Source organism: Tympanuchus pallidicinctus, unplaced genomic scaffold (assembly GCF_026119805.1).
Source record: "Tympanuchus pallidicinctus isolate F22 unplaced genomic scaffold, pur_lepc_1.0 scaffold27, whole genome shotgun sequence".
NCBI classification, from domain to species: Eukaryota; Metazoa; Chordata; class Aves; order Galliformes; family Phasianidae; genus Tympanuchus; species Tympanuchus pallidicinctus.
The window spans coordinates 8,537,569-8,551,990 of record NW_026294744.1 but is presented as its reverse complement, the minus strand read 5'-3'; the positions used below and the strand labels follow the sequence as shown (position 1 = coordinate 8,551,990).

At 41.4% G+C, this 14,422-nt stretch overlaps 1 protein-coding gene across 12 annotated transcripts in view; it reads left to right on the top strand.

The window, feature by feature from the left end:
• The window catches only part of SOX5 (SRY-box transcription factor 5), a 637,700-nt gene that overhangs the window by 468,345 nt on the left and 154,933 nt on the right, over positions 1 to 14,422 (top strand). For all 12 annotated transcript variants that reach the window (XM_052690772.1, XM_052690776.1, XM_052690774.1 and 9 more), the window contains one exon: positions 7,497 to 7,583. In XM_052690772.1, coding sequence (XP_052546732.1) covers positions 7,497 to 7,583 — 87 coding nt within the window. The remainder of the gene's footprint in view (positions 1 to 7,496; positions 7,584 to 14,422) is intronic.

The window sequence follows — 14,422 nt, the reverse complement described above, 5'->3', positions numbered from 1 at the left end:
TGCATATTGGCAGCCCAGAAGAGTGTGTGACAGGCAGAATTTTAGAAGTACTCAAGTTTCTCATATTCTGAAAGCAAACTGCTGTGATGCTTTATACCAATAAAAAGAACAAAAGCTGAGAAAATCTGAACTATTGCTTATGTAACTCCAAAATAAATATACACTGCTGCTGAGAGACTGAAGGGCTGGAGGATGGTATTACCTGACAAGCTTGATTTCTTTGTATTGTATATGTCATGCCTAGAGTGTGACGCTGCTTCCAAAGTGAATGAGTGAGATGACCATTTGTTGAAATGAGGCGATCTGAAAAGTACACAGTGAATAATACAACTGCCAGTACGTTCAGGTGATGGAAACTATAACAATTTCAGACAATAGCCTGACTGTTCCTGAATGAGATGCTGGTTTTGGATGCAAACCGAGCTTAAGAAGTCCTCGTGCCTTCTGCCTGTCCTGCTTAGCCATGTATTCCTGCCTTGTGTTGTTGTTTGCTGGCCCCTCACTTACATTCTAGGGCATAATTAGTTCAGCAATTGGTAGTGTAGTGTATCTGAAGACTGCTCTAGCTCCTTTCCTTCTAACAAACATACTTGTGTTTTTAGGTAACTTTCTTGTAAAACTGGCAGTATGAATTGGTGAGCAGTCAGAAAAAAAAAAAATCAGTTTGCATTTTTACAGATATAATAAAATTATACTTTAATGGCATTTCTAGATTACTAATTCTAATTTTAAAATCTCAAATATTTTATTTATTGTGCTATGGAACCTTTTCTGGCTACATGCATTATTTATTTATTTATTTATTAGCACAAGAAGCAGTCTTTTGTGCCAGAAATCACAATAAAACTGTCTTATTCATATGGTGTAAATTTCACTTAGGTCAGCTGTGGACAGAGAAGTTGATTTTGTCCTCTGAGATAAAACGCTATGGAACTAACATGTGGCTGGGGTGAGACTGGCAATTCCAAGAGCAGTAATGCTGGTTATCCCTGCCAGCGAAGGGAGCTTTTAGTAGGCTTGGAAGCCACCCATGGACATATGTAGTCCAGCTGTTTTCTGCATGGTGGTTGTGATGGAGTGGTGTAGTAGGAATCATACCATGATGTACTGGCCAGAGTACTGTAGCTTCACATTATCTCATCAAAACTTGAATATTTCATTCAGCTCTGTGAATTCATGCAGAGGACCAAAAAGAATCTTGCATACATAAAAAACCAACCCAACAGCATACTATTTCTTGTCCAGGTGTGGAAGCCCCAGAGTCCTATTTTACCTACTGCCACATTTTACCTAGTGCTTATTACACCTGTCTGTTTGTTTGCTTTTTTTCTTTCTTTTATTTTTATTTATTTATTTATTTATTGCAATCAGGCTGTTTTCCTGCTTGGCAACTAAATCATACATTTGAACAATTTACACGTATAGAGGTGTTTCCTACTGTATACTGCAAAAGTTTAAAATGCTTTTAGACCAGTAAAAAATTGAAGTGCTTGCTTCCTGGAAGGAAACAGAAAAAAAAAAAATGTATGTTGTGTGGTTTTTGATTTCCAAATTTAAATTGATTCAGTGTTGTGCCTGCTCGTGATTCATAATGTCTTGCCTAGCTGCAAGTAGTTTCCTAGAAGCATGATTCTGTTGATGGAGAACCATATGTGTATGCAGATGCTGTATGTCTATGTAACCTGCTGATATCAACTATTTCTTCATATTGATGTTTTGTTTTCTTCACTATAAAAATTGTTTTGTATAGGTAAGACCTTCATACCAACAGGGGTACTTTTTGTGTCTATTTGTGCTTGCCTGTACTTTCAAAGGAGGAGTAGAAATCTGCCCTTCATCTTGTCTCCTGCCTTGAACCAGAAGGAGTTTCATTGGGGTGCATAAATGCAGAGCAGAATGCCAGAAGAATGGTGTGTCAGTAGGTGAGGGCTGTAGAAACCATGGATGGAACTGCAGCCAACAGGTGTTTATGACCGTGACGGAAGAGAAGGGTGAATAATGGATGGAGGGTATTTGCTAGCTCTTTCATAACATAAAGGAAGATGCTTGCCAGAAGCACAGGGTATATCAGCCAATGCTAAAGTTTATTCATGATCATTTGTGCCGACCAAATACTCCTGCCTCTAGTAATGACACATGTTGGCAGGAAATGTCTGGTGGTCTGGCTGGGTACTGAGCAACTCCTGGCTTCTCTCCACCCTGCTACAGTTCATGTCATCATCCGTGTTGAGGCCAAACATCTTTCTTTTACTTTTTTTCTGAGGAGTCTTTCTCTTTCATCACAGGACAAGAACTGCTTGCAGTAATTACGGGGGAGAGAGCACTTGGGGCGTCTCCTTGGGAGAGCATCATGCAAGCAGGAGGTTGCAGGACTTGCATTGTTCCTCTAAATAGTAGTTGACTTACATCAGCCTCCCTCCCTTCTATAACAGTTATCACTTCTTTGTCATGCCAGAGCTTTGCTACCTTCTGTCTTCCTCAGATATAATTTTTCTGGAAGTGCCTCATGTGAACAGCAGCTGTCCTGCACCTTGTTATAGCATGATGGAATTGCATTCCTTTTTCTAGAAGCAGGCAGCCTTTAGATAGAGAGGTTGGAGTTTTCCTTTTAGTAAATAATCAGCAAGAGCGGAAAGAGGTAACAGGAAGAGATTTGGCAATGGAGATCATTCTAAGCTTTTGTAAGTAGACTTCCAAGACCGTGACCCTGAAGGATGGATTGAAAAGAGCCACTGGAGAGGCTGGGCCTGAAGGGAACATGGTGCTGTGCAACCGGTTTGGAAGGCAGGTTCGTGTGCACATGCACTTGCACCGCCACTTAACTTGAGAGTAGCACTAGGTTCTTCCCAAAGGGAAGCTGCAATGCCTGAAAAAACAAACAAACAAAAAAAAAACTTCTGGAAGTAGGCTAAATTAAATTCAAGACTCCCCGACAATACTAAAAGTGGTGACTCTTACTAGAGCTTTGTGGTTCAGGCCACTTTCTGGAAACAAACTGGTCCCTTCTTAATGTGAAACCTTTTGTCTTTTAAGCAAATGAGTCAGTGAAGCCACATGTAAAAGGTCAAATGTTGAAGGAGAGAGACAGCAGTATGCTTGTTAAAGCATAAAAAGTTAGGTTAAAAAGTTATTTTATGTGAATTTACTGAGATACATTGCTTTTCAGTACCATCAGAATTTCAACATATATTTATATGTATGCTCAACATGTATAAATACACACGTGCCTGTGGATATGTGAACTGGAGCAGTCAATGTGGGACTACTACACTACTGAGAAGGGAGCTTGGTAACATTGCACTGGAGGTCTGTGTGAGGACTGGCTGCTGGCATCAGCCTTCAGGTCTCATTGATGTGGAGGAGGGAGTCAGTATGTTGAGCCCTTGGCAGGGGAGGAGGGAGAGCGCTGGGGTGTGGGGCGCCGAGAAGCAGCGTGCTGCTGCAACAATGGCTGGCACAGTTGGAGGGCTGTTCTCCAGTGGGTATTGCCATACGCACTGATGCAAAGAACCATATGCAAGCCACAGAGGCAAGGGTGAAACAAGGAAAGCAAAAGGCACTGTAAATATAGATAGAAAGGGCTAGTGACTGATAAATGTGCTATTAGAGAGCAGAAATCATTTTTGTGGATTAATCTGTATCTCTAATTCAGTTGGTCTCCTCTTCTCCAATATTTACTTAGTGATTCCTGTTACTCTTTCCATCTCAGTCTTTTTCTTTGGTGCCCTACTCGCAATCCTGTTTTACTTACCACTTTACATAGCCTTTTTGGAACTAAAATATTTCCCAAACATTAATGAATGACTGTAACAAACAACCTGTGAACAACTCTTTTGTAGATGTATTATTCATACTGTGCTGTGGATAAACTGGCAGTTGTTTTACTCTGTGCCATAGTCCTACACTGCAACTGGGTAACGGAAGGTTTTAGCTCAAGTGGGGCTAAGAAGTGGGGCTAATCCCGGATTCCTCTCAAGGTTGGAATCAGAAGGCAGTGTGAATAGTCGTGATACTCAGAATGGCAGAGTGCACTGTCCATTGCTTTTTGGAAATGCAAATATAGACTGTAATAATACATAATGGTCCTGACGCATGTCCAAAATCTCTCCCAGTGTAAGTCAGCTTTTGCATGTAGTGAAATCCTTCTGTTAAATCTCGGAGGAAAATGAGCACTGGAGAGGGTGCTAGGAAGGCTCCTGTGTGCAGACCACTTTTTCTGATTTCAAATTGCACATTGTACGTGCAAGCATTAAAGTTCTATTGACTTTCTAATGAATCTTGAGTACTTCACAAGCAAGATAATGGTGTTTCTTATTTTGTGAGCATCACCTTCCCAGGAAAGTCTAAAAAAAGCTGAACAAAAGCTCAGGTTCTGTCTATGTAATTCATGGAAGCTCTACAGCTGTAACATTTTAAACAGCTACTTTTATTTAAGATGTTTAAATTTCAAATCTTTTTTTGTTTTACTATGCCGTTTATGTACCCCATTAAAATGTTTGTTTCCAAGATATGATGCAGAATGTATTTCACAAGCAGTTACTGAAATGTGAGAGGTTGAGTGTGTGAATAGCATATTTTATTCAAGTACAGTATGTTAACACAGTATAAATGGAATTAAACAAGCTGTTATTTAATATAGCTCTTTAGATTTAATATAGCTCTTTAGCTCTGCTAAGCTATAGGGGTGGGGAAGCTATTGTCTTCAAGAATTAAAGTTCTATTTAAGTACGAGCAGGACAATTATTTGCTGATTCTATATCAAAATTCCATTTAAGTGCCTTTCAGTAAAAATTGCAGTTGGAGTCAAGAGAGGTTTGAAACTGAGTTAGTACATCAATTAAATACAATTACATGTTTTGTTTTTTAAGGGGGAAAAAAAAGCCCATATAATATTATTTTAAATAGTTAACGTACAGTATTTCAACAGGGGAGACGCTTATTAGATCAGCGCAATCTCTTTCATGCTATCGGGATTGCTGCGGGGCTTATAATCGCGTTAAATTTTCATATTACTCATATTCTCACAGTAATGAGCAGATGCATTGTTACCATTGGGATTTTGCCATTCGGCCTTTCACATCTCCAATCACCATCTCCTCCCGCGGTCTTCCCCATCCGCGCGAAAGCCGCTCCCTGACGCGCGGCGTTCATCTCCCGCCGTCTCTGCCACCGAGGCAGAGGTAGGGACGCTCGGGACCGCCCCACCGGCACAAGGTCGCGGAGCCGCTCACCGGCGGCAGCGCCCCTCGCAGCCCCGGCGCCGCGCTCTCGGCCCGGGCAGGGCCGGCCCAGCCTCCCCCCTTCGCCGGGGCGGGCCGGGGCGGGGCGGGCGGCGGCGGTTCGGCCGGGGCGGCGGGAGCGCTCGCAGCCGGCGCGGCTGTTGCTTTAACGCGGGGAGTTAGACGGAAGACTTCTGTTCCTTGACGAGCGCGCTACAGAGAGTATTTTGTCTAGCCGCAGGGGAAAAGCTTTGTCACGGACTTGGCTGACAATAGACTTAAAAGTAAGACGGGCTGCTTTTGGTGCCTACAGGCTCTGGAGCCTATTGTCAGCGCACAATGGATTTCTCTTGCCGCATTCCTGCTTTGCAAAGGTTTGTTAGCTTTTCATGACTGACAGTCCTCTACTGCAAATACCGCATTTGCTCCGGCCTGTTTACACGCTGCTCGAGAATTTGTGAAAAGCTCAGGATTTAAAAAAAAAAAAAAAAAAAAAAAAAAAAAAATCGGCACCGTTTATTTGACTGACTCAGAAATGTTTTGAAAAAAATGGGTGTTTACAGGCGACGCACAAACTTGGGCAATAGGCGTGCGAGCGCCTGCAGCGCGGCGCAGCCGCCCCAGCCCCGCACGGGAGTGAGAATCGCAGTGCAACTCCCGACAGCAATCCGCTCCGATTTCGTCGCACATCCAGAGCTTGCAGCCGTGGTTCGGAATCCTCGTGAATTTTTCCCTCCTAGAGGGGAGAATCCTTCCCCTCCGAGCGGGAAGCATCCCGTTGCATAGGGAACACGGGAGAGTGAGCGTTGCAGCGTGTCTAAAAACGTCGCGGGAGGGGAGTGGGGAGGGGGAAATACTGCTGCACGGGAGACGCTGGCGGTGCGGCTCCCTTTATGGGGTGGGAGCGGGGCTCCGTCGCTGCCCCGTGGGACGGCCGCTCGAGAGAGGCCTGCTGAGGGGAGCCGCCGTGCGGGGCCCCCGCTCGCATCTTCCCTCCCGCACCGCCGCTCGCGAAGTTGGGGCTTGAAGAAAGTAGGCAGAATTAGCCAAACGAGATAATGAAGGTTCCCCGTAATGGTTTTTACTGTGGGGAAAATTAACCAGTTGCTAATAATTGTATGGTCTCTAGGCCAGACGGTCCCTTTGATAAGTTAACATGTACTCCCTTTATGCTCCTGGTAGGGGGTAAACAAACGCCTGAACAAATACAAATACACATAAACACGAATGTGGAGAATAGCAGTATATGTCTTAGATCCAGATAATAAGTGTGGGTATTGTTATTTAGATGGCGCATACTGGGACACTTATCTTTTAGTACACTCCATTTTCTAACTGAATGCAGTGCTAATCGTAGGATTGAAAGCTATTGTAATTGTGTACCCATCTAAATGCTGACAAGAATATACAATTACATTGTTTGGAATTGAGTTTAATGTCCTCTGAATTTTATTAGCATTTATATTTACTTATGCATTAAAATTCTACACAAAAAGAGGTCAGAATACTAGAGTTACAGACATAAATAGCAGACCCGTCCATACCCTTGCTGCATTTTTGCTGAAAATACCGAAGGAATATATTTTAGTCTATTTTATTTTTAAAGGAAGTGATAGAATCTGAAATGAGCAAATAATGGGTTTCCATTCTAAGCGATGCCTTTTCTCCCTCTGGATTTTGCACTCTTTTAAGGCTTTTTTTTTTTTCATACTCAACTTTTTATTATTATTTATAATGTGCGTGCTACTGGAAAATCTTTCCACAGTATGCTTACCACCACACGATGTTTAAACACACATTATAAAGTGGATGTAATTGTAAACACTCAGAGGGATATAATTACATGTAGCAGATTTAGGAGCTAATTCTTTGCTTCTCTCTCTCCCTCTCCCTCTCTCTCTCTTTTTACTCTGCATTTTATCAACATAATTATTTTTTGACTACAGACTAACACTCAGAAATTGACAGGCATCCATTATAAGCAGCAACTTGTTCACCAAATTGAAAAACAATGAACTGCAGGTTTATATGTGCCCATTGTCATACGAAATTACTATGGCTTTGTTCCACGAGAGGAAAAAGCTAATGGTTTTGAAACAGCAGGTGACAAAACACATTTTTTTTTTCCTCCCCTCTTATCAGTTTGTTGATGAAGTCATTACGACTGGGGCCCAGAATAGGGTTGGCCTTATTTTTAGCAGATAGACTTTTAATGAGTTCTATTGTGGAGACAGTCATGTTGATTTGCTTACATTTTTTTTCCCCCCCTTCACTCAGAAACTCCCAGTATTGAAAAGCTACTATCAAAGGACTGGAAAGACAAGCTTCTTGCCATGGGATCAGGGAACTTTGGAGAAATAAAAGGTAATGCTCTTTCTGTGCTAAAACGAACTGAGAATGAATATACATTTATCACGGGCTTTTTGCAACTTTGTTTGTTTGTTCCTCTTCCCTTTCCTCATCTTGAAGCGTAGTAATTCGAGGCTGAAATAAAGTGTATGCCCTGCGTCTGTATGTAAATACACGAATCAATGTTGTATTGCCCTAAATGAATGAACTTACCTAAAGCCATTGTTGCACGTATCAATCTCTGTTATAAGAAGATAGATGCTACAGCTGAACTGAAAAAAAAAATGTAAATTCGCTTATCAAATGCAGGCTTATGTGTGGGATCAGAGCGTAGCAGCACTCGGCTTCTGAGTGTACTGAGGGTACTCAGAATTCCTTGTTCATGTTTGTACAGATTTTGGTGATGGAGATTTTTTTTTTTGACTTTTCTGAATGTACTGAAAAAAAGAAAAAAAGAAAAAAAGAAAAAAAAAAAAAACCAAAAAACCAAAACCCACCAAAGTTAGTGTTACGATATTTCTAGGTACTGAAATCAGCCAGCGCAGATTTGAAAAGACAGCGTACAACATCTGTGTGCTAAAGCATGTTCTTTTAATGCCATGCTCCAGAAGGAAAATGACAAAATTTGACCACTCTCCAGCAGCAGTAGCCTCTGCTTTGCCAAAATGTTTCCCCATTTTATATATGTGAGGTCATGTTGGGGAACCTGTCGTTTGTTGTTGTGTCATTTAAAATTTTTATAGTTCTTCCTGAATGCCTGTGATGAGGGACTGACAGAATACCTGCATGTCAAAAACTTCAGTTTTCAGAGCAGGTGTTGTGGTTCTGAAAAGAAACAGTGGGTCTGATTCTTCTCCCATTCCTCTCACTGTACATCTACAGTAGCAAAATCCAAGCCAGTGTTGTTTTGGGAATGTGGAAGTAGATTGAGATTAAAACGAAGCCTTTCTTTTATGTTTTAAACGAGATTTCATTCCTCTCCATTTTTTTTGGTTTGTTTGTTTACTAATGTCCCCAGTGCAGAGATCCTCATTCAAACAGGCTCCCAGACCTCATGCTTGGCTGGTTTATGGACCGTCTGCACTAGAAATGGGCAGTATTCAGTAAAGACTGCCACATGACGTGCTCAGATAGGTTAACACATTGGTCAATGTGCAAAGATAGTGTTAATTTAATTATATGTGCCTTCCAGCTTGTGACAAATAAACCATCAGCGTTAGTGTGCTCTAGCCCGCTGACTTACACAAGTAGGAAAGTATGCCACTTGCTTCCCCTAGCTTCTCCCTAGGAGGCTGTAATTCAGAAAATGTATATTCACTACATATGTAGGATAACTTTAGAATAGAATATAGTGCTTCGGCTCCGAACGGGCTGTGATATTATCGTTATAACAGAGGGCCAAACCCTGAGTCCTTCATTCCCACTGAGCACATTTTCTCCAGGCGCACAGAGCAGGGTAGCCACTGGGCGTACCTGGGATTTCTGTTGTTTGGAAGCACATTGTTTTAAAGTAACAACGTCGGCTGCCATGGACTGACGAATCTTCAAAATGTTTTAGGTCTGATGTACAGAGGCAGCTTTCATAGCCACTTTTGGGTGTGTTTCGGTGGTTCTCACAGGAGTTCTGGAGCCTCTTTTAACTCCTGTTGCGCTGGAGCTGGAGGAGTTCGCGCAGTGATTCTGCTCTCCCCCTGCACTCAGTGAAGCTGCACTGAGAAGTGCTGTGCACCGTGAAGTAGTCTGCTCTCCATCCCCCCCCACTCTCCCCCCCCCCCCCGGTCCCTGTGATCTCGTTCTCTTGGAGGGCAATCTTTTTTTCTCCCTTCCTCTCTCTCACAAGTTAAACTTGAAAGCAGCAGAGGCAGCTCTGTGCTAGCACGAAAGAAATTCAGCAGTCCTTTCAGTCTCGCCCGGGGGGAGGATGGGGAGCAACAGCACAGCCTCAAAGAAGAGTTTGCTTTGCTTTAATTTTTGTTTTTTAGCTTCATATTTTGAACACAAGTCGAGTTATTGTTCTGCAGCTCTGTTCAAAAGCCTCACATCTGACGCTTTTTAGTGCAACTGTGGTGCTGTGGTTGGGGGCATGGTTATTAGGTGTTTGGATCAGGTTTGGCAGTAAGCTGTGAAAACAGGCACTGGTTTATTTTTCCTACTGACTGCCGTGACAGTTGCAATTATTGTCCATTGTTCCTAGGTGGCTGGAAAGGAGGGAGGATACAATAGAGCATTGCCCTCTGGGGGTAAATGAATTTGACTTACAGGTTCTTGGGGGGTCACGAAGGCTGATTATTTAGTGCCCAGGAATGTGGTTTTCATGGCACCGCCAGCCATGAGCTGCAAACGAACAATGGCTCAGCTGTATTGCAGCTGTATTTAGTGAGATAGCATGAAAGGTGTGCAAGTGAAGCTTGTCTGTAGTCACGTATGCGTGTACAATCACACATATATTAGGCTAGAGAAGGTTTTGTCCTTCTATACAAATGTGCAGTTATTAAGGTTTCCAGTTGTGAGTTTTTAATTAACTTCTCTCTATATTTGTCTTGGCAGTTGCATTTTTTTCTTTCATTTCTATATTAGTGATATTTGGAAACGCTGCACAACTAGTGTCTTATTGTTAATACACCCTGGAATGTGGACAGCACTTAGAATCTGCACTGCCCAACTGTCTTATGCGCTGAATAGTTTTTTCCACATAACTGTTCAAAATTTCATTGTGTTTTTCATTAAATCTGGGGGAGTTCTAGTATGTCATCTGCTAAAGTCTCAGCGCTGGACTACATATTGCTAATGCCCAAGTTTGTGTACTCACACTGAATTTTATTCACTGGTAGAGGTTAAGAGAAAGGAAGATGAAGAGTTTATTTTCTGTTAGTGTTATTTCTTATAAGTTAGAAAGCAATAGTGTTTTATTAAAGATAAGGAAGTCTGTGGATGGTTAGAGTAAGTTGCCAGACTCCTTAGTTTTGTATTCAGTTCTTCCTCTTCACTTGCTTTGTTACTTTCAGCAGCCACTTCAAGCCCCCTTTTCTTCAGCTGCACACTTCTAAAAATGGGAAAAAGCGAGAGTATCTGCAGAAGCTTAGTTACAAACTTCAAGATCTTAGTTAGAAGGATCTACATATGTCGAGGGACTAAAGTACTAATAGTACTAATAGTACGTTCCAGGGCTTGATTAAAAGGTACAGGAAGGGAATGCCCTTACAATTGAGCAAAGAACCTGTCATATCTGGGAATTTAGTTTGAAATTTAGTTTGAATGGCTCTGTTTGCTTAGAGAGGCAGTATAGGGCTGCCTCTCAGTTTAGAAATGGAGATTTCTTAAGAAATCTTGTTGTAGTAAAGCATACAAACATGTAATTGAGTGGATATATATTAAGATAAAACCATAAAACTGTATAGTGAATTGGTTAAAGTATGTTCAAACTTACACCCATCGTATTCAAGAAAGGGGCTCAAAAAGCCTCTGAGTTGCTCACGGCTAACGCAGTTTATTGGCGTCAGTGAGGCAGAGAGAGCTTCAGTGCTCTCCAGGAAAGAGAATTACAGCCCTCCCTGCTCTCAGCAGAGCCTGCTGCTGTTTGGGAACTGCGAGGTGACAGTAGTTGCTTTCCTCCAAAGCGAAGTTACTGACTGCAGGAGGTGCAACGTGCAGGGTGGACCACTGAGAGATGGCTCTTTGCTATCAGTGGCCATACCCATAGTTAGAAACAACTGTGAAATTTGAGTTTCACTGCTCAGACAAGGCCCAAGAGCAAGCTTTGGAGACGGCTGCTGGCCTCTGGGTACATGGCGAGATGTGCGGCCTGGCCTGGCTGCTGTGGATGTGAGTGAGACAGTTTCAGCCACGAGGAGAAATCTCGTTAAAACTTCCCCAGTGTACACAAAGCCCTTCTGCTAATCTTGTTCATCTCCCACTTATCAAGGGTTGTCAAGAAATATAAACACGTATTTTGTATGCACCCCACTTAGCTAATTTTGAATAGGTGTGTGGAACAAAAGGCTGAACTGACTTTTGTCACTAATCTTTCTGAGTTGGTTTGCTGTTGAAGTGAAGGCATTGTTCATAGTGATTGCGCCTGAACCTTTCAAGAAAGACTGGGCAAGCCTGAACTTGATTTTTTTGTTGTTTAAAAATCCCTCTCAGTTGTACAGGTTACTTCCTAACCAAGCCTGGCAAACTATTTTCTGCACTCAATGTCAAAGGGTTTGTCTTTAGGGTAAACTCAGCTCTTCTTTGTATCCACTTAAATCTGAAAGACTTTACTGGGGTAACTCCAGATTTATGAGTGTAATTGAAAGCAAGATTAGCCTACCAATCCTAATCTTTAATGCATGATAACACAGATACTTGTTTTGTTCGAGAACCTGTGCTCCAAGTAACATGAAGTATCGGTGCAGGTATTACATCCCGCTGTGTCTGATGGATGATGGGGCCATGTTTGCCCAGGCTCTAATCTTACTCTATGTTGGGAAGATGGGGCACGAGAGAGTATGCAGTCAATGGTTTTAGGGCTGCCAATAATGGATAAAGAGAAATAATCCATTCAGTGATACTATAGCTCGTCAGAGCCTGTGAATTAAAGACATATGTTATGTAGATTCAATGTATGGATTAAAACGGATAATCTGGTAGGTGACACACAGAATCTTGAGATAAGTGGGCTATGCAGATTCGCTATATGGATTGTGATGGATAATTCCATTTAAGTAACACTGGACAAGTTGAAGACAAGTAAGCTTCGAGTAGTGCTCAGGTTAAGTGCAGTAATCCAGTGAGTGACATGTTGGATCTCATAATCTGTAAACTGAAGGCAAGAAAGCTAAGAATTTTGCATTTAGATGTGGACAGGAAGGAGCGGGGGAGAAGGGAGAGAGATTATTCGTGGGGAATGCTCTGGGTTTAAACCTTTGACTAATAAAACAGAGATCCCCGGGAGATGTGTGAAAGCCGAACACTTTCATGGGAGCTATGTAAATTTTGCATTTGCAAAGTAATGATTGAAAAATGTTTGCAAACTTCTGTCAGATATGGATGTGTTGATTTTTTTTTTTTTTGTTTTATTTATTTATTTTTTAATTTTTGTGGGTAGTGTAGCATTGTATTTGGAGTGGGGAGAGAAGGAGGGTGACAAAGTCATAAGTGAAGGAGGTAAGACATGCGGGGTCGTTGGCATTTAACTGCGATAAATTCAATATTTATTCCAACCTTCTTTGTGCGTATTTTTGGGGGGTGTTTAATAGTTGGCAATTTGCTGACAGAGGGCTTTAGTCCTTTGCTAATATCTCAAAAGTGCTGGAGGGGGAACCTGCCCAGTGGCACACAGGGGAACCTACGTTTCGAGAGGAAATTTGGCAGCTGCTGAAATTAGTGGAGGTTGATCACACTGCAATATGATACTCTCAGACTGCAGAGCAGCAGACAGTGCCAACTGAGCCACACCAACGCAGAATTCAGGCCAAATGAAAGTCTGAAATGGAGACTGTGACTGGATGAAGCTGCTCCTATTTGACCCTAGGATGGGAGTTTGGTTGGGGGCAGCATCTTTGGAAGAGGAGGGCTAGAGGAAAGCATCTAAAATGCAAAAAATGGGAATTTGTAGCAAAGCAAGATTGTTGGTTTTTTTGGTTTTTTTTTTTTTTTTTTTTTGTGGGTGTTTTTTGTTTTTTTTTTTTTTGTTTTTGTTGTTGATGTTTCTTTTTTCTTACAGATGCTCAGTTTGATCAGGAAAAAGATTAGGTTCTATTCAGAACAACTACAACTTTTATTTTTATAAGTATTACTAATGGAGAAAACAGAATAAAATTGAACTAATTAAAGTAGCAAATGCCAGTGGCTTTATTTTGTTTGAACATGTGGAGGCCAAACCACTATATTTAAACATCATGCAGAGTGCTGGATGACAAAAGGGAATTAAACCAGTTCTTCTTTGTACTAAAATTACCTCAAAGATGTGCTGATGGAGATGAATGTTGCTGAGCTACAATTACCAGTTTGTCAAAATAAAGCAAATACACATACATATTTCTTACTGTTTATACTGCTACTGCATACAATTCCTCTAGCAAATGCTGTTTCTCTAGCCGAGTCCTAGCTTCTTGTCTAGGCAATCCAACAAAGAAAAGCCTCTGAGAAATAATCTCAACACAAACATTGTCTATTCCTTTTACAACCTTGACAGTAAGTTACTAACCTGGTTGAATACCAAGCTTTGTTTGCAGTCTACTGTACCAAAACTTTTTATGACAGCAAATGAAGAATGCTCACTGACATCTTTTTCCAGCATTGCGAAACAGTAATGTGTTGGGCTGTTACAGAGCAAACAGCTAAGTTTTTGTTCCCACAGAATATTAATTCTTGAGGGTAGTAATGGCAAAATACGGTAATTGTTCATCATTTGTTTTTATTCATTCTGCAAAGTCTTCCATTGAAACTTAAAATATTACATCCACAGGCTGAAATATTTAACTTCATTTGAACTTGCTGTTGTAAAAAGGACTTCTATTTGCAAGCAAAAAAGATTCATTACATAAATCTGTGGGTACAGGCAAACAGGTTTGAATTCTGGGCTTTTTCTTTATTTGTTTGTTCTGGTAGCGGCAGCCTGCTGAGTAAAAAGCAGTCAGAAAGTTTTCTTTTATTAAGCTGACTTCCCATATCAATCACATGAAGTCATTTAATTTAGCAAGGTAGGTAGCTGTAAGTGATGGCAGTCATTGTGTAGCGAAGTTGGCTTAAATGCTTAATGAAAAATGCCAGTTTTTAAATGTTTACATCCTGGCAGCCCCAAGATTTACTGGCTTGAAAAGCTGTGTGCCAGTCTTTAATAAAACATTCCCTGAAGTATTGATTAGGGA